The following is a 23,572-nucleotide window of genomic DNA, read 5'->3' as shown; positions in this document are numbered from 1 at the left end:
AAAACAAATGAGGTTCCCTGTGCAGTGCTGTGCCATGTTTTTTACCTGCAGCAAACCCAACTCTTTCCACGTGCAGTGATTTCTCAGCTAAGCCCTTCTTTCAGCTTTAACCATTCCTTTCCTAAAAGGCAGAGAGAGTTGCATATGAATTCCTGCCACATCTAAAAAGGCTGATTTTACAAACAAAGGAAATGTAAATAATGGACTGCTCACTTTGTGGTGTCTGTTCCACACAGTGTCTCAATCATTTCCCAACTCCTTTCTAGACAAGGAGCTGGGAATTTCTGCTTTACCCACATTTTGCCTGAGGCTGCATTTGCAGAGCTCAGCCAGAGCTAAAAATCACAAAGTACTTTTGGGGCCTCAACTTCTTTAAGACAGTTCTGAAAATGGAAATGATATCTGTGGTACTTACTAAGGAAAAACCATGGAAAACTCGGAGCTCACCAGGAATCCTGGTGTGAATCTGTGTACATCAGAGCCCAGCTCTCATTTTGTCACTGACATTTACTTGCCCAGTGTAAGATTACAGCAGAGTAACAGCAGAGAGCAGGACTTGGGGCAGATAAAAATAACTTTGCAACACTACTTGCTGCCCTCACACATGAGGTCACACACATTTAATGGCTATTTTAAACTCAAACACTTTTTAAGCATCCAGAGGCCAGGGTCATCTTTTTTTTTCCACATTAACAGATATTTAGAGGAACCAGGAAAATATAATAAGCTGAATGTTTTTAGTACCTCAAAGATGGCTTTCATTGCTGTTGCAGCCCAAACTTGGTGCACTTCAGTCTTCTTATTTCAGCTGCCCTGGGAATAATTAATTGCTGTTAACAGTCAAGAGCCCAACACAAACCTTCATTTTTCTCAAATGATGTTATTTCCTTATTGCATATGGAAAGGCAGACTTTATTTTATATAAAAGAGTATAAAACCAGGCAGAAATTACAGAACAAGGGTAAGATAAGGATTATCAGCAAATGACCAAAAAAAAGAAAAGGGAAACAAACAAATCCTTCATCAAGTGACAAAATACAATGAGCCTCATCCCTTTATACTTCTCACATCAAAACCACAGGAATGTTTAATTAGGAACCCATTCAACAGAGTTTTTCTCCTCCTCAGTGAAGCAGTTCCAGCCTGTGATGGAATTACAATCCATGGTATGGAAAAGAAGAGCATATTTAGGGAAACAATCCTTTATAAATCACAATTATATTACAACTGGCAGCTGGATTACTGAACAGCACTAATTTTTATTGTGCCTCAGTGTTTTCATGCCAAAATCATCAAGAAATATAACTGTATGCCAGCTTTTTGAGAAGGACAGGACTATAAATTGTCTAAAAGCTGCCCAAAGCTAATCCTGGTTGAGTGTGGCTGCTCCCAGGCCTGGCACTGGGAGGTTTAACACACAAGGGAGTGCACACAGCTGTAAATCCACTCTTCCTGCTCATTCAGGGCCATCACGTGCTGAGAGACCTGGCAGGAGAGAAAGCAGAGGTGAAAGAGAATTCTCTTTACTGGAAAACTCTTACCCAATATGCTGTGGAAGCAAAATGTTCAGTACTTGTGTCACTAAATGATGGATATTCATCATCTACACTGACAGATATTAAAAAATTACTCTTGAACTTGACAGGAAAATATCCATAAGGATTGAGCCTACAGTTTATACTGAATGAAGCCTAAATTCAAATTTAAAACCATCTTACAGGATGAGGCAGTGGACATCCAAAGTGTCAGCAGCAATTTAAGCAGGCCCCAGCCTTGCTTGTGTCATGGGACTCCTCTGTTTACTACAGGCTTGAATGAATCCACCCTGGAAAGCTGGGAAATATAAAATAGCTTGGATGCCTCTGCTTTTAAACAAAGCAAGTGTACTTTCAGAAAAAGAAAACCAGGGGGTTATTCATAAATGAATGAAGAAAAACATCATCTGCATTTGTAATGCATCACATTCCAGCCCTCAGGACCCTCATTTGGAATTGTCCCTGAAGCCTGCCCAGCTCTGCAGCAGGGCTCAGCAATATCAAATTGGCTCATGGTTAACATGACCCTAAAATCAAGTTTAACACAAGTTAACCACCAGCAAATCACAGTCTGCACAAGGACTGCAATACATTGATTTGTCTTTCTGATTAGTGCAGCTTGGTCTGTTCTCACAAGCATCAATACATGGCATTAAAAATTGCTAAGTGAAAAAAAAATACAGCCTTAGAAAAAGAGTATTAGAAATATTAGTGAATGGTGCATGTATGGAATGTACAAGTGAAACAGGCCCACGTATGAAAAAGTGGATTATTGATTTTTATAGGAATGTGCACAGCAAAACAGGGATACAGTAAATACATGATCAGCTTTGAAATATCAAAAAGTGCATCTGATCTGTTCTGGTCAGAAGATGCCACTGTCCACATGCTCATTATCACGATAAAAGCCCTACAAAAAGAAAATATATGGATGTCAGCTGATTTTCTCTAAAGTTGGCAAAGCAATAAAAAGCCTTACCATCATGGATTTTGGAGCCACTTCCACAGCAAAAACTGTCAGTCCCCTGTTGTTCAGGCAGTTCTTACTCTGCTCATTGTTGACATGAATTATCACTTTATTTTCAGACTGCAGGTGAAAAAACATGAAGGAACCATTAAGACTTTGCTGATTAAGTGTCTGTTCTCTGGGCAACAACTGCACACTCCTTGGACTCCCTGTGACCTTGCTGTTTTAGGGACAGAAAAGCTTAATGGATACTCTGAAGAGTAACAGACACTCCCTGAGGAGTAACAATTTCAAATGTCTTTTAGCACCACAGCCATGGTCAAAAGCAATTTAAGAGTCTTTGAAACAACACAAGGACTTCTGAAGTTACAACCTGGCCTTGTTGTATTTTCCCAGCCTGTCCAGATCCCCCCGTGGAGCTTCCCCAGCATTCCCAGCCAGCTTGGTGAGATCCACAAACCAAACCCAATGGTATAAACAGAGTGGGCAGAGAGCATCAAGTTGTCTCAGTGCAGCCCTGACCTCCTTCTCTGACATATCCCCAACCACAAAAATAACTCTGGAATATCCACCCTAAAGGGCGAAGTGCAAAGCCAAATCCAGAGTTCCAGAAGCCTCAGCATCCAGTCCTAATATTAGTCCCTCCAAGCCACCCCCTTGAAATGTCTGGGCATTTAAAAATACACTTCTTGCTGTGATCCTTGAAGATTTAAAGCATCTGAAGTTTAACATCTTACTGTGCTGTGTTTATTTACTAACAGTTCCTGGTATAAAGGAAACTGGGAACATTCCCTGTGATCTATGGGAAAAAGTTTAAAATCTCACCAACCACTTCTACTTGGATTTGCAACTTTCAGCTTGAATTACTAATAAAGCAAGCCTGGAAGAATAATTAGGTGAGAACTCATCCATAACACACTCCCAAAAGTCACTGCTCTTTGACTTTCTTATGGACACTGAAAATATTCAGCAGTGAAAATGCTGTGATCTCTGCTCTTGCTCTAATTGCATTTCCTGCTGTTAGTGTTTGTTTCCTCATATGATGATGATACTGTGCCAAAATATTGAAAAACCAGGATGTGAACACAAAAAAGACTCAGTTTCTATATGGCAGTTAGAAGTGCTTGCCTCATTATAACAATCTGCCCCTTCCAGGAGCACTGACCCAGGCTCTCCTGAAGCCACAAGGAGACATCAGGCAGAGTTTTTTAATGAAACAGGAACAGCAATTCTCAGCTATGAGCCAAGGGAGGAGGAGCAGTAGCAGACATGGACACAAGGTACCTTGTTTTCAATCACAGAGGTGATCCTGCTGCCTGATCTGCAGGTGTGGATGAAGATGTTCCCAGAGCCATCCAGCACTTGGGCCTCTCCTTTGTTAACCACAGAGCTGCAGAGAGCCCTGCTGAGCTGGGAGCCCCCTCCCTCCAGGGAAATGGCTTTAATTCTGGGTTTGCACCTCTCTGCACAGATGTCAATGACAAAGGGGCAGGCCTGCAGTGGACAAGATGAGTTTTAGCATCACTCCAGCTGATTTTCACCCACAGCTCCTAAATATTTTCATATTTGAGCCAGGATGACCCAGGTATAAATATTCCCCTGAAGATTAAATATTATAAACTGTGAGCAATCTTTTACACCAAATGAAAGCCCAAGACAAGTGGCCTTTTCCATGCCATTCCCAGTACACCTGACTTAGTTCAACACAGCAAAATGTCCAGGAATTGGGATGAAAGCTGAATGTATTCCAGTGTCTGAAATAAACCTGGCACACTGCTGCTGTTTGGGCCACTCCACAGGGATTTAACACCTCTGCAATCTTGCATTGAGCACTCTGAGAATATCTTGGATTTTATTCCTGGGGTTTGTATTTTCTTAGACTCACTCCCAGCACCTCAATTCCCTTCTAAAGGCTGTTGGAATCCACCAGGATTTCTCAAGTTCTCTCAGTGCTCCCAAAACATCAATCTGAGATGATCTGAAATCAAGGAATTAAGGAGTTAAGTGAGAGACACGAGTTAACAGCTGGAGATTTTTAGATTAATTACTGAAGCATTGGAGAGCTGAGCTGTCCTTTGGAAAGCAAAGGCTGGAGCCAGAACCCACAGGTGGAACAAGCACAAAACACCCTCCTGAAATTCCTAACTGGAGAAGGGCCTCACCAAAATGCTCTTTTTTGGAGGAGGGCTCTCTCTTGTGGCTGAAATGCAGAAAAACAGCCTTGCACGGGCTCTGCCAACCACAAGTCAGAGGAAAAGGAGCTCATCCCTAAATCCCTCAGCACCAGCCCAAAATTTTCACTGAAAGACAACTGATAGCTCTCATACTGACTATTTTTAGGTCTTGAGATATTTTATATAATAAATGTTGACCCGTTTAACAAAGTTAAATAATATTATCAGATTGTGATCCTAAAACTCTGTTTTTCCTGGGAATTAAATTATTTAATTATCTGTATATTGAATGCTTTAATTTTTCATAATTTTTTCTCTTCTTATAAGAGCTCCTCTTTCTTTAGAAAGAATTATTGACATCAGAAATATGTATTCCAGAATATAAAAACAATTAAAAAACAAATTTTTTTAATCTGTAAGTGCACAGAACCATCAGAGAAATAATCCCTGGTCCTGCAAAGTAAACAATGTGTGACCCAAACCCTAAAATTTTAATGAAGCATTAAAATTGTGTTGAACCTCTTCAGACACTGCTGTGAAAGGCAGCAATAACAGAAATAGTTATGTCTGGAAACTAGGAATGCTGAATCATCTGGGAAAAATTTATCTTTGTCCACTTCTACTGTGGTTTGGGCCACAAAATTGACTTTTTAATGGAGAAAAAGTCCTGTTTCTTCTAAATTTGCTGACAGGTCAGTTTACCACCCTTATCTTCCTATCACTCCCATCAACAGAGAGCATGGATTCTTTTAACAGCTACAATCCAAAATCCCTTCCTCTGTAACTTCATCACATCCTGGCTTTCTCTACAGCAAAAGAAGATTTCTTTGTTTCCAAGATCCAAATGCTACTCTCAGAATCAGGACAGTGACAGCCCTGGATGGTGGCAGTGGGTCCCTCCCTCCTGCAGTCAGTTTGTGGCAGGCACAGAGATGGCAGCAGTGAAATGTGCAGGGATTTTTGCTCTTTGGTGCCTCTCCTACCTCTGTCATTTCTAAGGCTCTGTTGTAGCCCAGGGACAGCAAAGTGACCCAAAGGTCCCAGGGATCCCCATCCTGGTCGTTGGCTTCCATGAGATTCAAATCCAGAAATCCTTGTCTTGTTAGCTCATTCTTCTTCATCTCAAAATTTTCTGTTTCAAAGGAATAAAAACAGCCCTTAAAAATCTGTTCTGTCTGCAAACACCTTCATCCTTCCAAAGGCAGAATCCCCCCTCCTATTAACAAGGTTGAAAAGATGGAGCCAACTTGGAGCCTCAGATCTCCAAGATTATTTGGGAAAGAATGTCCTTGAGCAGGCATGTGCTGTTTGCAGAGCTGCCCTGTGGATTTGGGATAATGCCCCCCCAAAAAAGAGGGATTTCAAAACAAAAAGAATTCATATTGATTTTTTTTTTTTCCTGAAAGTTTGTGGTTGAGCTTTGCAGCATGGGCTATTTTAGGAATGGGAAATGAAAGCCAGCTGGAGCCAGCACCTTGAAATGCTTCAGGTCCTTGGTACAGAAATGATTTACTTAGTTCCTAAAAAGCAATAAAATTCCAGTAATCCTAACCCCCCTCTCTGGAGAGAATATCATAGATCCACCACTCTAATGTCAGCAAACACATAATTGAAATGTCCTCATGTCAGGGACTTTTAAAAATGGTTTTCTCATCTTCATAACAATGCTAAATCTTTACTATATATTATTAAAAAGGGATTACCAATTTCATAAATCCATCCAAGGGTACAGCTGCTGTAAGAAATGGCTTGAACTTTGGTGTCAAGATTGATGATATTGTGTGAAGCCTTCCTCTGATTGATGGCCTGGTGAAACATTGCCCAGCTTCTCCTCCTTCCCCTCTTATTTATTCACACATTTCCACCCTCCTACTTGTATCACCCTGCCAAAGCCATCAAGGGTGGGAAAGCACATCCAGGCACCAAACAGAGGAGAAATTCAGTCCTAGAAATGTATTTTTGTAGGAGTTTTCCATCAGTTAGGAAAAATTCTGATACCTCAGAGCGTTTTGGGAAGAGATCATTAAGAGGGCTTGGCAGATTTAAAATATTTTGGCCAATGTGCCACAGCCTTCAAAGGAATTATAAAAGGAGACACTGGCAACCCACAAAAACTCTGGATGCCAATTTGTAGCATCAGATCCACACTAATTAAATGTCCCTCTCCACACTTTGTAGGATAAAAAAGCAGCACCAGCCCAATCTGCATAAAGGAGATGGATTAAACAAATACCTGTGGCAGTTTCCTTCCCCATATGATCCAGGATTACAAACCCTGTAGGTTTTGGCAGCTACAAAACAATTAGGAAGAGGAAGAACTTTCTCAGCAGAAGGTCAGTGGCACACACAGCAGAATGAAGCAAAGCAAAGACAGGAGACTGGAAAAAAAGAAAAAGAAAGGAGGAAGAGAAAAATATCCACACATGTTCTTGGAATAGGTACAGAATAGCCAGGCCTACCCAGCTTGGAAGTTAATTGAGAGCCTTAATTAGCTGTAGCACAGAAATGAGCTTACCCTTGCACACAGCCCAGGCCTCCTGGTCACACTTTTCCCCACTTGTCCTCAGCTCAAAGAAGTTGTACTCCTCCAGGCTCAGGAGGCCATTCCCATCCAAATCAATGGTTTCAAATATCTCCAACAAAGCAGCTCTGAGGGGTGAAAAAGGCCAAATATTAACAAAGGCTTCCACTCCTTTTACTGCCTCAAAGCATTGCCCAGAACTGTCCAGCCTGTTTGAGGTTATTCTGTACAAAAAGTGCTTCAGGAAAACCCAGATTGAAAAAGCCACATTTGAGCTGGAAAGGAGATTTTTGTTCCCATGGTTGGGAATAAAACTCACCGGAATTCTTGGGTGAGAGCCAGCTCTCCATCTTCATCCCTCCAAACCAGTTTGGCTTCTCCAGGAATTTGGGTTTTTGCCTTCCTCAGCCTGCAGCCAGTTGTGAAAGGGAGCAGCCAGTAAACCCCAGATCCAAGCTCCCCTCTCCAGCCAAACACCTGCTCTTAAAGGAAGACAGAAGAGTTTGTAAGAACTTGTCTAATGATGCCTTTCCTTGTTGCCAGTGATATTCATACAAAATTCATTACTTGAAAACCCTGGGAATGCTGGGTTGTGTTAAAAAAAAAAATTGGCTGTGTGATGCCACTTTAAAGATTAAAAAATAGTGAATCTCTCAGAATAAAAATTAGAAAAACACAGAGATGAGGAACAAGGGGAAAATAAATCCATGCTCTCTTATTTCTGCCACAGGAAAAGAATATTATGTACACTATGAAGTTCAAATGGCAAGGAGAAAGAAAATGAAATTCAATTTAAACAAATTTTGCCTTGGAAATGTTGTGTTTGAAGGTGCAGAAATACAACTGAGGTTTTACAGAGTAGCTGTAAAATATACCCAGCAACTCAGCAATTCTGGGTACAGCTGGAATTCCTTCCAAACCCGTGGAATTCACACCTCCAGCATTAACACACACCCTAAAAAATAACAATTAAAATAGGAATACACCAAAACTCTCCAACCTCTTTGTTCTGGAGTTCAGTAAAGGTCACAAGCTGTAAATTCTCTTGGGTTTCATTTTCCTTCAGAATAAACAAAGCTGTATCCACTGACAGCCAGTGACAAGATTTTCCTAAAAAGCAGAATATCCCAAGAAATTAATAATGGTAATAATAATGGGGGTAATAATAATGGGGGTAATAATAATGGGGGTAATAATAATGGGGGTAATAATAATGGGGGTAATAATAATGGGGGTAATAATAATGGGGGTAATAATAATGGGGGTAATAATAATGGGGGTAATAATAATGGGGGTAATAATAATGGGGGTAATAATAATGGGGGTAATAATAATGGGGGTAATAATAATGGGGGTAATAATAATGGGGGTAATAATAATGGGGGTAATAATAATCCAAAATTGATTTTCTTTGCATCTCAAAATAGATATTCCCATGGTATTTAATTGATCCCTGTGATGAAAAATGGGGGAAAAAAAAAAAATCTATTCTGTGCTATTGGGATTTTCTTCCTGTTTAGGCCAAGTAGATAAATTGTTCCAAGCCTTGTCTTACAGATAATTCTCAATTTTATCATTAAGAATTATTGATAAAATAGTTCTATCATCAAGGGTGAACAATATCAAGGAATGGTTACACACCACACAAATTAGTTTAACAAAATCCAGCCCAGATGACTTTAACACAATTTGGGGGTTTAAAGGCTCCCGTTTTATGGGATTAAAAAGGGAATATTCTACTTGGGGGAAAAAAGAATTCCAATGTAGCAACCAGATGAAGGCCCATGGTAAATCTGCAAGGCAGCAGCTCTTTTTAAGCAGGAAATGAAATACAAAGGCACTGACCTTGTGCCTGGGGAATACTGAAAGGTTTGATGGTGATGGAAAGTGCAGATCTCTGGGCTAAGTGCAGCCTGTACTTGTGACTGATGATTTCCCCATTCTCCTCGAGGTAGAAGCAGCCTCTGGATTGTGCACGTTGCCATTCCTGGAAACCAAGCAAATATCAAGGGTTTTCCTCATTTTGGATGAAGATAAAAGTGCTTTCTCTGAGATGTTAATTAATTTGATTATTGAAGAAACCCTGCATAAAGCACACCATGAGCTACAGCATCAATATACTTTTATTTTTTAAAAAATCCAAAATAGTCCTTTTTGTAGCCAAATTTTGCAAAGTAAACATTGCTTCACTTGTGAAAATGCCTGAAAAGCACAGAGATTACCCCAATGCTGCTATAGCTGAAAATTAAATTGGAATTGCCACAAAGATTCTGCTAATTATATTTGCCAACAACTGACACATGGAGCAATTTAAACACAAATATTATGCACTTTGCAACTCCCTTTCTGCTGCTCTTTGGAGGTTTGGAATTTTTTTTTTTTTAATTAAGTTTTGCTCAAGAAGTTCTGAAAAACTTCCAAAGTCAATTGGCTGTGGAAAAGACAAAGATGAATTAAAAATGAAGTGGGATGGCCAAGTCCCTCCCCTCCTATAATTTCCAATGCTCTTTTCATTGTGGGCACAACCTGCTGGAGAAGGTTTTAGGGATAATCTTGAAGTGCAGCTATTTCTGGAGCATGGAGCCAGAGATCAGCCCCTGGCCAACTTCAGTGGAGCAGAATAAACCTAATTAACAAATCCATCTGATAATTTTATACTCATCTTTATCCATAAACCGGATCTGTAGTGACAGGACAAGGAAAAAGATGACCAAGCATAAAAAATAATTAGGGAAAAAATGGTTAGAGACAAAATATTCCTGGGATTGAATGGTGAGGGTTGAATATGGAGCAACAGCTGGGGTTGTGTCAGTCAAAAAGTGGAGAATGGGAGCTGGGATTAACACAAATCAGGGACAGAATTCCAACATGGAGTTCAGCTCTTGGATCATTCCCACTCCTATTCCTAAACTGGAGTTATTCCAACACCTCATGACTCCCAACTTCATCCCAAAGGAAGCCTTAAAAATGGATTTTTTTCTTCACAATTGACACATCTGAAATAACTGGTTGTTTGCTCCAAGCTTGATACCTGTTGGACAAAACCCTTCTCCTTATCCTCTCCTTTTGGGAAATCAAACCCTGTGACTCTGGCAGAGAGCAGAGGGTGCTGCTGGAAGTCCTAAATGATCAAACTCCAAACAGGTAAAACTGGGAAACTAAAGAGGATTTTCTGACTGGATTTTCCCCCCTCACCTCAGAGCAGAACAGGAGCTGTTGAATAACACCTGAAGTGGGAAATGTTTGTGTTAGAAATGTTAGGCTGTACCTGCTGCTGGTCACTGCCACTGACATTTAAGTTAATATTGAAAATATCCACACATTGATGCATAATTCCTAAAAAAAAGCAGTGATTGAGAAGAATTTTCTAAGGGTTCTTAGTTTTAGGCATTTCATCACATTCTGACTTTCACTGTTTTCCTCTGTCAGAAATGTAAAGTTGGTGTTGCTCCTGAGGGCAATATTTTCTTACTTGTACAAAAAGAACAGGTGAACAGCAAAAATACAAAATAAAATTCTTGGCTATAAGATGAATAAAAAGAATTTTTGGGTGGTGGATTCTGATTCACACCACAAATAAAAGCCTGGGTATTTATTCATTGATTCAGACAGAGCTTGCATTGTGCAAAATGAAGTTTAAAAAAACTGATAGTTTATTAATAGGAAATATTTAATTTCTAATATATGGACTGTATATAATATTGTATTTTAATATTAATATAATTAAGCTATAATTAATTTTTATTAATTGGAAATATTTAATTAGTAGGAAATAAACCTCTCCATGTTTCTTAATTGATTTCAGGTTTTGGGTGATGCCAAGCAATACTAATCAATAATTTTTTAGTCAGTTTTTACTGGCTTGCAGAAAGACAAAAAGAATCCAATCTTGGGGAAGTGTGTGCTGGTTTTATACAGCCCACATCACGTTTGAACAAGGTGAGATTGCAGGTTAAATTGCATGGAGGTCCAGCCACCTAAACAGAGTGCACAGAACCCCTGGGAGATGATGTTTGGAAATTTTAATATAGAGCAAATGTCACTGTACAGCAATGGGGAAGATCTAAAGGACCTCAGAGTTCAAGAACAAGTGCAGAGTTGTTATTTGAAACAAAAATGCAGCTCCTGAGGACAATCAGTTCAGTTTTGCAGCAGCAGTTACACTGTGGGGTCAGAGCCATTTTTTCCCTTTTGTACAGGAGTCTCCAGGTGCTCATTTTTAATGGATCCCAGCAGTTCCCAGTTAATGTTTTCTATTTCTGCAGCTATTATTTTCTGTTGAAAGAAAACTAGTAAAGGTTCAGTCAAGAAAGGGAAAACAAAGGGAAAAAGATCAATATTAACACTCTACAAATATTGACTTAGCAAAGTGACTTTGTTGTCTCTCTCTCCCAGGAATTGGTATTGAATGAGTGATTTATTTAAAAGAAAATACTGATAGAACATATTAGTCTAACTAAAAACCAATATTTTCAGGTTATAGCATCTATTTACCAAGCAATGCCCAAGAAACTAAATATGCTCACAGATTTGTTATTTATTTCCAATTACCTTTCATGCAAAGGTTTATGATACACAATCTTTCAGACTACTTAAGCATTTAAAGTTCTCACCAACCTAATAAATTATTCAATTTTAAATTTCTCAAGAAGTCATTAACTGTTTTCTCCAACAGTGGTTTCATTTATAAAAACCACATTTTGTTCTATTAAACCTTCACACCTGAAAAATTATTTCCAATAACTTGTTGTCAGCAAAACCAACAGTATATAAAAATGTTAATAATAATACATATCAAGAAAGCTCTCAGTAGTTTATAGCTGCCCTTGACAAACTGTTAATAAAACATAAGACAGCATTTTTCTCTGATTTTTAGCTTCTTTCAAATGCAGTAACACAGGTGCCTAGAGGAAAACACCATCATTTCAGTGTGATACCTTCATTGTGTCAGGCTCAATAATCAGCTCTGTGCTGCTGCTGCTGGCACCCACAGTGACAGTGGTGGAGCTGGAAGCTTTGCTGCTTTGAGCTGATGAAGGTCTTGAAGGAGCTCTGCTGTCACCTATAAACAGAGATCTTTAATTACAGTTACTTTATTTCAACCCTCTCCTAGTGCTATTCATCATAAACCTTGCATTTAGAAGCACAAAGAAAACTGGATGACAAGAACTCCATCAGAGAACTTCCCTTCATCACTTGTGGCATTTTTGCAGCTCTTGGATTTGAAGCAGCACAAACTACATCCCAAAATGTCATACTTGGTGTCCCTCCAGTCTGCTCCCTGTGGAGCTTCCCCAGTTTGGGAAGGTTCTGAAGTATTTCAAGGACATTAAACTGTCCACAACTTATTAATTGTGCTTGAAAAGCAGCCTCAATGATTGAAACAAGCACACAGCTTCCTGAGAAATGTTTAGGGTTTCATCCCTGTCTAGGAAGGAAATAAATGATTTGCCTATATTGTAACACCTGAGCATTCATTCTCTCTCTTCCCTCTGGACTGTGTCACATGAAAATCAGCAGAATCCACCCTTAGGGGTTTGTGAGTTTCACAGATGCAGCCAATGGAATGTATTTTACTGACACACTGATGTGATTGCCACAGTAGAAATTATATCAATAAAATCTTCATTAATCTGAGAAAAATTAAACAAAACCTCAACTGCTCACTGAGCCAGAGCTTCATGTCCAAGAGAAAGAAAACAAAGTATCAGAAACATAAACACCTTTAGGCAGTTTGTGATCAGTTTTCCTGGAGAGCCCGGGGGATGGCTTTGTGATCCCTTCAGGGACAGTTTCAGGCTGGTTCCCGAGGTGCTGCTGCCTCAGCCGAGGGTGCATCTCCAGCCTGGCCCTTGCAGCTCTGCAGCACTGCTCCCTGGTGCTCAGGTACAGCTCACAGAACTGCAGGGAACACAGCAACAGTGCACCCACCAAGTTACAGCTCTCAAAAGGTTCTCAGGAGTAACATGCAGCATTAGCAAGGAAAGCACAGCTCAGCAGATGGATGCATTTCCTCTTCAAGCCCAACATGATTTTAATTTTTTCATTATCAGAACAACCACTCAGGTATCACAGTGAAATGCAGCCATGATTCAACAAGGAGGTCCAAATATTGACCAAAAATTAAGTGTGACTTTCAACTCTTCCTTCATACATACTGGAAGACTGATTTTTAACACAGGATTCTTACCAGCTTTCCTCCTATGACACCATATTTATGTACCAATCTTTGTGGGCTGTTTATTCAGTCCAAAACTCAGAACCCTGGGGTGAGGCCATCACTAATGCTCCTATTGCCAATTCCACAAGAACAAATGTCACTCCTGGCCATACCTTGTTGTAGTCCAGTTTGCCATTGCAGTTAAAATCAGCTTGTTTAGTAATGCTGGTCACTTCCTCCCAGGTCATTTTATCACCTCTCTGCAAGGAAAAAACAGCTCAGTTTGGGTTCCTAATCAACAATCTTGGTCACCCACAGCACAAATTCATAAACAAAGGAAAAACCTTCTTATATTCTTTCAGAGAATCTGATCTTGCAATAGATTTCAACAGATTTTGATTTGATTCATGAAAAAAAGAGGTCAAAATCATTAAAAACTTTGTCTTTACAATGCTACTAAATATCAAGGAGATCAACTGCATCAGTTTATGGAATTCTGTGGTGTCTTCTGGAAACTCACCAAGAAAATCTTCCATAAAATGGGGAATCCCAGCTCCCAGGACCATCTAATTTCCAAAATCTCTACTAATTCAGGCTGGATAATTAGGTTTCTGGTGATACTTACTGTTGTAAGAATTTTACAAAGTTCATCATGTGCAATATATCCAGCCTTATCTGTGTCTATTTTCCCAAACGCTTCGAGCAGTTCATTTTTTGTAGCTGGCTTTTCCTTTTTTAAAATAGCACAAAAATCATCAAAATTCAGTGAAGATGTTTGTGAAGTCCAGTATCTGTTAATGGTCTTCTGAGAAGGATTTCTCCCAGCCTGCTGAAGTACTGAACAATAAAACACAATATTAAATAGATATCCCAGTTGTTAGCAAAGGAGTTTTCTCCAAATATCCTTGAGTCACTTTCCATGTTCAGATTTTTTTAAAGCCAAATTACTCCAAGAGAAAAGTGGGTCTGAAAGATTTGGTTATGACCTTAATCAAAATATTCATGAACTCAAAGACAGTCTCAAGTGCAAAATTTAACCTATATCCAGTGTCTCAATATCAAGAATATATTATTATTAAGTCTGCACATTATTAGATTATTATTTTTCTCACTTCCCTTTGAAATTCCTGAAGTTTTTAAAACAAAGCCCCACAGCTTTCATCTCCTCCCAACAGCCTTATTTAGTGCAGCTGAAGCAGTCAGAGATTTGTTTTTTCTGTTGTATTTCTGGCACCACCACTTACACACAAATATAGTCTGGACAAGAAATGAGAATTTTAGATTCCAGTCTATGAAAGTAATCCAGTAACTGAGGAGTTGAGATAAGGAGTAAGAATTCTTATGGAACACCAGTTATGGTGGTTTTCTGTGCCAGGACAGAGGCCCACTCCAAACTGAGCTGAGACCTTTCCTACTGGTGATTTACAAATAAAACCTGTAATTAAAAATCTACAATAAAATGCCTGTGTCTGGAATTCCCACTTCCAGCAGGCATCCAAAACTACTCCCAATTCCTTAAACAAGTTCCTGAGTTTATCCCCACTGCAGTCATCCCATGGAAGAGTTAGAGGGGAAAAGATTCAATCATTACCTAAACTGAGCTGCTCTTTTGATTTAATATTTTCCAAGCTGCTTTTTAAGACAGTCAGATAAGCTGCTCTGCAGTTCATGTAAAAAATGGCTTCTTCTGCATGCTGGGACTTCTTCCCTTGGGAATTTTCTGAGTGTGTGGCTTTGTGATTCCCAGGAGTGCTGGCCATCCTGTGAGGGATGAAATTCCAGTCAGAATTTGTCATTGTCTTAAAAATGTCTCTGTTTGTCCTCTGAGACACAGACCAGCCCCAGTTACCCACACAGCCAGGTCCTATCCTTTCTTTTCTCTAAATCTGGGATGGGAATTTTTATCTGCACTTGTAGGTAAGCACCATGAGAGACACAAAAGAGTTTGAGCTCTACTTATTTTTCACAGTTTATTCTTCATTGGCAGTAAAAAGTTTCATTTCACTGTATTTTACACAGTTGCAGACATTTGCTATTACAAGTATTAGATAAATATTATGTAGTCTTGATTTCTGAGAGCATAAAAACACATTTTCATGTTATCTGTGAAACAAGGCTCTGCCATCCATGTTTTCTCTTTTAACTCTCATAACTCAACAAAACATATGGATAATAATAAAATTGGTCAAAATTGGAACTCAATCTCAAAAAGATGTCAGGTTAAGCATAGAATTCTATTTCTTAGTTACCTAAATATAAATAATAGAAATAAATGTGCATAAAACTTTAAAAATAAGTGTGCATAAAACTTGGAGCAACACAGGCCTTTTATATCCAAGGCCCATACAGTTATAAATGAAAGGAAAAAAAAAACCAAAACTATATTTTTTTGTCAATTATTAAAACAACTCAATGCTGTTTGCTCAGCAATGGTCAGCAAACTCTGACAGCAGCTTTCTGCTTCCACCAGGGGTGATTAAGGTTTTTAGGAGGCCATCACAGAGGGACACTAAATCCTGTTGTGCTGTTGCTTTAACAGCTTCTTGTATTATTTTACCCAATGTTGGCTTCAGGAAATATATTCCAGTAAAATAAATGGAATATCTCAAGTTCAGCAACAAGACAACACCATCCCAGGGCCCCCTTCAGGACTCATTGGATTTTTACTCAGGAGGCCTCAATCACTGGCACCTTGTTGAGTTATACAGATCTTTTCCACTTGGGAAAGGCAGATAATAATTGCTTATCAAGGATGAAGTACCCAATTTGTAACTCCCTGACACTTTAATATTACACAGGCACCAGAAGGAGCCCACAGGGACCCCCTGGCACAGCCTGGCTCCTGCACACGGGTGTCACTATAATGAAGCACCAGTGTTACACACACGGAATGGAACTGGGGGGAAAGGCAAGGAGGTGAAGAAGAAGAAATGTTAATTTGCCAGTAACCAGTTTTTAGAAAATGTGAACTCTTGTTTGCAGTCCTTGGACTTCCCATTACTGAGATGTTTCTTATGTGGCCAGGAAGTGCTGCCGATGCATGGCTGGGAAATGCAGTGAGCAATGGCTCGGTGACAGCACTGCCAGCAGCCCCATGGCTTAGGCTGGGACATTTGTACTGGGTAAATGACACTTCAGAAAAATAGACAGAGGGGAGCAATCCAGCCCAGGCTTCCAAACAGGGAGAGAGTAGGTTTGGATTAGAGATTGGGAAGAAATTCCTCCCTGCGAGGGTGGGGAGGCCCTGGAAGCTGTGGCTGCCCCTGGATCCCTGGAAGGATCCCTGCAAGGCCAGGCTGGATGGGTGTTTCAGCAGCCTGGGATAGTGGAAGGAGTCCCTGCCCATGGGTGGAAAACTGGATGAGTTTTAAGGCCCTTCCAACCCAAACCAGTGCAGCATTCTCAGCCCAGAACACTGTGTGCCATGTCCCATTCTTCCTTGGACACCTGCAAGGATGGGGACTCCAGCCCTTCCTGGGCAGCCCCTTCCGATGTCCAATCACCCTTTCTGGGAAGGAATTCCTCCTGTTGGGCAAAGTCAGACCCTCCGTGGCAACCCCGACCTTCACTCACCGGCTCACCCACACAGAACCCGCACTGGCACAGGGAAGCTCCTCCCTGCTCCGGCCCCGTCCAAATGAAACGAGGAAACTTTTCCCGCATGGATCTCATCACCTCCCTCCCTCCCGGCCACAGGGGGCTTCAAGGACTACATTTACCACCCACCGTAAAAAAAAAAATTAAAATTACAATCCCTTTCCCTCAGCCCTGAGGGGAACCAGCCCTCCCTCACTCCCTCAGCCCCGCTTAGCGATCCCTGAGGGACTCCTGAGGTGCGTTCGGCCGCCCCGAACCCGCCGCCCGAACATCCCCGGCCCGGCTCCTACCGCGCACAGCGGGACCCGACGAGCCCACACGGACACCGCTCTCGGTCTCGGCTTCGGTCTCGGCCCCTCAGCCCTGCCCGGCTCCTCGGCCCCGCCCCGGCCCGGCCCGCCCTGCCCTCGGCGCCGTTTCCAGCCGGCGGCGTTTGGCGGGCACACGGCGGGAGCTGTGAAAGGGAGGCGGCGGGAACGGCTCCGGGATGTCGTAGGTGTCTGGGGAACGGGGCAGCGCTGCTCTCCCTCTCCCCTTCCTCTTCTCCCTTCCCCTGTTCTCTTCCCTCTCCCCCTGCCCCCTCACGGCAGCGGGTCGGTTCCCGCGGGCTCCGTGAGGGGAGCGCTTCTCCCGGCGGGCCGAGCGCGTTCCGTGAGGGGAGAAGCGCCCTCAGAGCGGGCCCGGGAGGGAGGAGCGGCTGGCGAGGGGCGGGATTTGCTTCCCGATGGAAACAGACCGGGAAGGGCTGGCAGTGGTGGCTCCTGGAGCGGCTGGCGAGGGGCGGGATTTGCTTCCCGATGGAAACAGACCGGGAAGGGCCGGCAGTGGTGGCTCCTGGAGCGACTGGCGAGGGGCGGGATTTGCTTCCCGATGGAAACAGACCGGGAAGGGCTGGCGGCGGTGGCTCCTGGAGCGGCTGGCGAGGGGCGGGATTTGTTCCCCGATGGAAACAGACCGGGAAGGGCCGGCAGTGGTGGCTCCTGGAGCGGCTGGCGAGGGGTGGGATTTGTTTCCCGATGGAAACAGACCGGGAAGGGCCGGCAGTGGTGGCTCCTGGAGCGGCTGGCGAGGGGTGGGATTTGTTTCCCGATGGAAACAGACCGGGAAGGGCCGGCAGTGGTGGCTCCTGGAGCGGCTGGCGAGGGGTGGGATTTGTTTCCCGATGGAAACAGACCGGGAAGGGCTGGCGGCGGTGGCTCCTGGGGCAGCGCTGCCGCTGTGGGGATCCTCTCTGGGTTCTGCATTTCTGAGGGGTCGGGGGCGGCTCTGCTCACAGGTGCCCGGCGAGGAGTAATGGCCGTAAGCTAAAACACACCGAGTTCCACCTCAACATCAGGAACAACTGCTGTAATTGTAGCAGCACTGAGGGTGGCAGCGCTCTGGAGCAGCTGCTCAGAGAGGCCTTGGAGTCTCCATCTCTGGAGACATTCAAAGCTTGTGTCGCCTGCTCCGGGTGACCCTGCCTTGGCAAGGGGTTTGAACTGGATGAGCTCCAGAGATCCCTTCCAGTCCCAGTTATTCTAATTCTATATCTCTACATAGCGTGGGTAACACCTGTGGGACAAGAAGAAGGAGCACAAGGCGGTTCAGCTTGGAAAGGACCCACAGTGGGTCATGCCTTGCCCATGGCACAGGCTGGCATCCAGGCAGGTCTGGAACATCTCCAGTGAGGGAGACTCCTCATCCTCTCTGAACAATCTGTTCCTGTTATTATATTGCAAAGCTTCTGTTACATTACATTTTGAAGGCTCCATATTGCTGGAGTTTCATACCTCTGTGATGTTCCTTGTAGGCAGCTCCTCTAGGCACTGACTCTTCCTTGTCCTCACAACAGCCAACTGACTCCAGTTCCCATCAACCAACCAAGCCACTCTTTTATAACACTCTTCTTCTTATTGGCTACATCTGTGGCCTGTTAAAATCAGGCCTGCTCCTAATCCTTAATAATTGCCTCAGCTGCAACTCTTTAGGGGGTAAGATTACATTCTATACTACCTTTATTTACTTATGTTCTATCCTCCTACATGTTCCTACATGCTCAGTCACTGCACAGGAAAAAAGTTCTTCCTCACATCCAGGTGGAACCTCATTTTCTGCCCATTGCATCTTGTCCCATTTCTGGACAAAGCCTGGTCCATCCTCTGACCCCTCTCTTGGCCACCACTAAAGGGATTGGCAAAAAAAAAAGCATGTTTTGGTATGAATTTGTGAAAGTGTGGCTTAAACAGAGTTTGATGGCAAGGTTCACTCTATTGCTCCCTACGCAGATGGAGCATACACAGGAAAATGGGATTAGAATAAATTTAGAATAATTTACACAGAGACCAGGGATGCAAAAGGGTCACAGGGACAAGGATAGGGATACAAAAGATACAGGTGCAAAAGAGTTTAGCAGCACTTAATCACTGACTGATTTAATATTTATAAAGTGATTCAACAGGATTTACTACAATTACAGCAGTGACTAAATTATAGATTCACACACACTCAGGTGCAGAGAGGTGGGAAGGAATTGCAGGCCTGTGGAGATCAGGGCCCCCATGCCCATTTTCCATCAGGCTGTATCTCTTCATTTTGTCTCCAAGGGGAATAAATCCTGCCCATTTTTCTCCTATATTTTGCAATTTATCAAGCAGTAAGTAATTAATCAAGTCATGTAACTCTGGTGCTGCTCTTGTGTGTCTCTGCTGATCGTGAGCTTCTGGAGATCAATAAAGAAAATTCTTTAACCTGATAAATATTAGGCACAAAATAATCACTGCAGGTTGTACAGCTGGCTGTAAACATGTGCCATCATACTCTGCATGCTTAACAAAATAAATTAAACCTTGTCAGGCTAAATCAGGGGTAGGAAACTCAGGGTGAATCCTCTCACCACAAGTGCCCCATCTTTCTGTCTCCTTTTCTTGTTCCACTCTGACATTTGGTTCTGCAGCACAGGCAAAGTGAACTATATATTAAAAAAAATAATAAACCAAACTAAAAGTGGTGCTCTTGGTGTCATTTCCTAAAATACTTGAGGAATTCTGTCTGCATGTATTGTTTTTTCCCCCCCACATTCTTCTTCTGGAAGATCTGAGAGAGGACAGTTCAGCCAACGGGGTTTTCATGTGAGGAGCTGGGATGAATTTGCTTTCAAATATTTATATTACTAAACTATTAACAGATGATGTTCTCTGTTTCTTTAAAACTTTGGAACCACATAGCTGATTTCTTAAATCTAGTCCATGCCAGCTTCCAGAACTATTAATGTTTCAGTTAGCTTCATTCTTTGATGCTTCATCAAAATTTTCTACAAGATCTGGGACATCATCATCTTCTTCATCAATATCTTCCGATTTTGGTGCTTTACTATCCAACACTTGTCTTGGGAATTGTTCAGCTAACTTCCTGAGACTTGTGAGCTGGAGCACAAATTTGAAATTGTTTTGATTTAACTTCCCCCATTATGGCATTGAAAAGACAATCAGTAAAAACAACTCCCCAAGCAAGCCAGGCTGTTGGGTGGCACAAGGCAAGGTTGATCTCCTAAAGCTAAAATCCTATTTTCCAACAGAACATTCCAGCCCTTTTCAACGTTGAAGGGCTTGGAATGAGGCTCCCTCTGTGCCCCCATGGTTCAGGGGGTTAGTTCAGAAATTATTTTGATTTAACTTCTCCCATTATGGCATTGAAAAGACAATCAGTAAAAACAGCCCCCCAAGCAAGCCAGGCTGTTGGGTGGCACGAGGCAAGGTTGATCTCCTAAAGCTAAAATCCTATTTTCCAACAGAACATTCCAGCTCTTTTCAACGTTGAAGGGCTTGGAATGAGGCTCCCTCTGTGCCCCCATGGTTCAGGGGGTTAGTTCAGAAATTATTTTAACTTCTCCCATTATGGCATTGAAAAGACAATCAGTAAAAACAACTCCCCAAGCAAGCCAGGCTGTTGGGTGGCACGAGGCAAGGTTGATCTCCTAAAGCTAAAATCCTATTTTCCAATAGAACATTCCAGCTCTTTTCAACCTTGAAGGGCTTGGAATGAGGCTCCCTCTGTGCCCCCATGGTTCAGGGGTTAGTTCAGAAATTATTTTGATTTAACTTCCCCCATGATGGCATTGAAAAGACAATCAGTAACAGCAAACCCCCCAAGCAAGCCAGGCTGTTGGGTGGCACGAGGCAAGGTTGATCTCCTAAAGCTAAAATCCTATTTTCCAACAGAACATTCCAGCTCTTTTCAACCTTGAAGGGCTTGGAATGAGGCTCCCTCTGTGCCCCCAGGTTCAGGGGTTAGTTCAGTTCTCTTTCTCTGCAGAGACAAATCTGGGCTGTGTGCTGCTCTGGTGCTGTACACAGCATTTGACAGAGCTCAAGGAGCGTGGCTTTGGTCAGTGCACAGCTTTGCCCCTCAGAAATGCTCTGTGTTTACAACTTAGTGGGATTTTCATGTGGTTTCTCATTTATTTCATCCTACAGCTGGGATCCCGCTCCTGATTTCCTTTGGCTTTCAGTTCCTTTTGACACCTGCCATAAAATCTTCCATCAGAACATGCCTTAGTGGAACATGCAAATGCATTGGCCCCCAGAGCATCCTTGCAGTGTGGGTGCATTAATAAATGGAATATTTCTCTGCTGCCATGGGCTGGAAGCTGTAATGGAGTCGGGATTCCTTCAGCTATATGGGGTTCTCTTTAAAAAAGAAATACATTGTAAAGAATTCCATCAAACTGTTGCAGCTTTGGCTGCCCTTTGGCCAGGATTTCAGAGGCCCTTTTAATTTAAATGTTACCTGTTTACTTGGCTTTTTAAAGATAGGATATTTCTTTTCCCCTTTTTGTAATAGAGATAGCTGTAAAACAGTTTTCATATAAGCCCCTTGCCTGAGTTACAGATCAAAGATGTGCTTCCATGCTATTTTCCCAATCCTTTAATTTACAGTTTTGGAATAGCAGCATAAATTTGAAAAGGATATGTTTGGAATGAGGTCATCTAAATTCCTTACAAGGCAAAACATTCTTTTTCCAAGATGAAAACTGAACTAAGTTCTTGAAATATGATGTATATTCCAAACCTTGTTTAATTCAGTATAATATATATGTTTCTTGGGGACTGTTCTTACCAAGATTTTTTTTTTCTCACCGTTTTACATCATGCTTTAAACTATTGTTAAGATTTAAGAACGTGCTTAAAAAGTTTCAGTTGTCTCTGGGAAAAATAGTCTTAATTTATGTTGACCTTTCTTTCCTTGGAGCATTTTGCCTGCATTCAATAAAATTTTGATGACTGCTCTTTAGCAGACAGCTGTACCATATAAAGTATTATAAATATTCAGCTTTCCTCTTCCAGTGTTGCCATTAACAGCTGGGCATCCAGTTCAGAGGAGCAGATTTTGCAGAGAGAGCTTGGCATGTTCCTGAATCAGGAGAGGGAAGAAGGGAAGCAAACAGTTTCTTATGGTTTGGGGACCTGTAAAGGCATAGAGCATCTGTTCCCCAGTTAAGTCATAGCCTGGTAGCACTGAATCATGTTAAGAGCTAAAATGATGGGAAAAACTACTTTTTTCACCTTGCCTGTACCTGTGTCTTAAATGCCTTAAACATTATTCCACTAATGGCAAAATAATTCCAAGGCTTGCTCAGAAGGTATGGAAATGGAAATGCTTTTGGAAGGGGGGGTTTGTTGTTTATAGCCTTGGAGAAAAGATAAATACTCAGCATGATTTCACTTCAGTGCCTGGATTTTATCTCTGGTATAAAATGGAGAATCAGATTTTCTTAGGCAAACACTTAATCCTCCTAAACAAGCAACATTCAGGGAATGGATTTGCTTTGGATGCCATCAGTAAATGTGAAACCAAAAAAGGAAACTGTCTTTAGCATTAGTAAAGATGCTTACCCCCCTTACTAACAGAAATCTTTGTGTCTACGTGACCATAAAACCTGCCCTTGTTTTTCTCTTGCAGGGTTAAGAGAGCATTAAATTTGGACACTGTTAAAAAAGATAATGTAAGTACTTTTTGGTGTGTGGAACCATCTGGGCTGTATAAATATAGATGTACATATATCTGTGTGCAAAAAGAAATGTGGATATAAACAATCTATTTCATTTTAGCTGCCTTTATGTTGTTACAGATTGGATGTTGTCTGGGCAAATCTTAAAGCACAAAATTACTGCTGCAAATATTAGTATAAAATTGATTGTATTTCATTTGTCACAGAACTGCCTGGCGTTAAGGAATGTACATCTGCATGAATCACTTGAAAAATGGGCATATTGTTATTGCCACCACTATTTACCCAAGAGCTGAATGAGTTAAGATCCTTGGTGAAATCATTTATTAGAAATTAGCTCCATTATCCTGGGAAGCAAACGTTCTGCCATGTAATTGTACATGTGACAATATGGAATTATGATAATGCTGTAATCTGCATATTAGAAACTGCAAAATTGAAATGAAAACATGAAAGGCATTTTCGTGGCAGGGCTGTAATTACCTCCCTCAGCTAATCTGGCATCATGAAACAATCAGCTCCTAAGGCTGCCATCCATTTCACTGCAGTTAGCACAACCAAAATCAAACTGTGCTGCTGCTGCTGCTTGTTGTGATGCAGCCCCAGCATGTCGTGACATATGTCACCTT

General features: G+C 41.8%; 2 protein-coding genes across 5 annotated transcripts in view; one reads left to right on the top strand and one right to left on the bottom strand.

The window, feature by feature from the left end:
- Window positions 1-595: 595 nt before the first annotated feature.
- On the bottom strand, window positions 596-17,666 carry EFCAB7 (EF-hand calcium binding domain 7). 3 transcript variants are annotated; one of them, XM_077182618.1, is made up of 14 exons: window positions 17,245-17,666; window positions 14,949-15,118; window positions 13,983-14,194; window positions 13,531-13,617; window positions 12,921-13,098; window positions 12,135-12,259; window positions 9,043-9,184; window positions 8,198-8,307; window positions 7,517-7,674; window positions 7,192-7,325; window positions 5,660-5,808; window positions 3,787-3,996; window positions 2,515-2,622; window positions 596-1,485 (listed from the first exon to the last, which is right to left on the bottom strand). In XM_077182618.1, the coding sequence occupies exons 2-14, from the start codon at window positions 15,115-15,117 to the stop codon at window positions 1,411-1,413; spliced, it is 1,857 nt and encodes a 618-aa protein (XP_077038733.1). In that variant the 5' UTR covers window position 15,118; window positions 17,245-17,666; the 3' UTR covers window positions 596-1,410. The 3 variants fall into 3 exon arrangements, with proteins under 3 accessions (XP_077038733.1, XP_077038734.1, XP_077038736.1); XM_077182619.1 differs by lacking the exon at window positions 8,198-8,307 and having other exon boundaries at window positions 7,517-7,679; XM_077182621.1 differs by lacking the exons at window positions 12,135-12,259; window positions 12,921-13,098.
- Window positions 17,356-23,572, top strand: part of ITGB3BP (integrin subunit beta 3 binding protein) — a 21,694-nt gene continuing 15,477 nt past the window's right edge. For both annotated transcript variants that reach the window (XM_054638473.2, XM_054638472.2), the window contains exons 1-2: window positions 17,356-17,446; window positions 22,895-22,937. In XM_054638473.2, the coding sequence (XP_054494448.1) occupies window positions 17,442-17,446; window positions 22,895-22,937 (48 nt within the window). In that variant the 5' untranslated portion in view covers window positions 17,356-17,441. The remainder of the gene's footprint in view (window positions 17,447-22,894; window positions 22,938-23,572) is intronic.

Source organism: Agelaius phoeniceus, chromosome 8 (genome assembly GCF_051311805.1).
Source record: "Agelaius phoeniceus isolate bAgePho1 chromosome 8, bAgePho1.hap1, whole genome shotgun sequence".
NCBI lineage: Eukaryota > Metazoa > Chordata > Aves > Passeriformes > Icteridae > Agelaius > Agelaius phoeniceus.
This window is presented reverse-complemented; position numbering and strand designations above follow the sequence as displayed.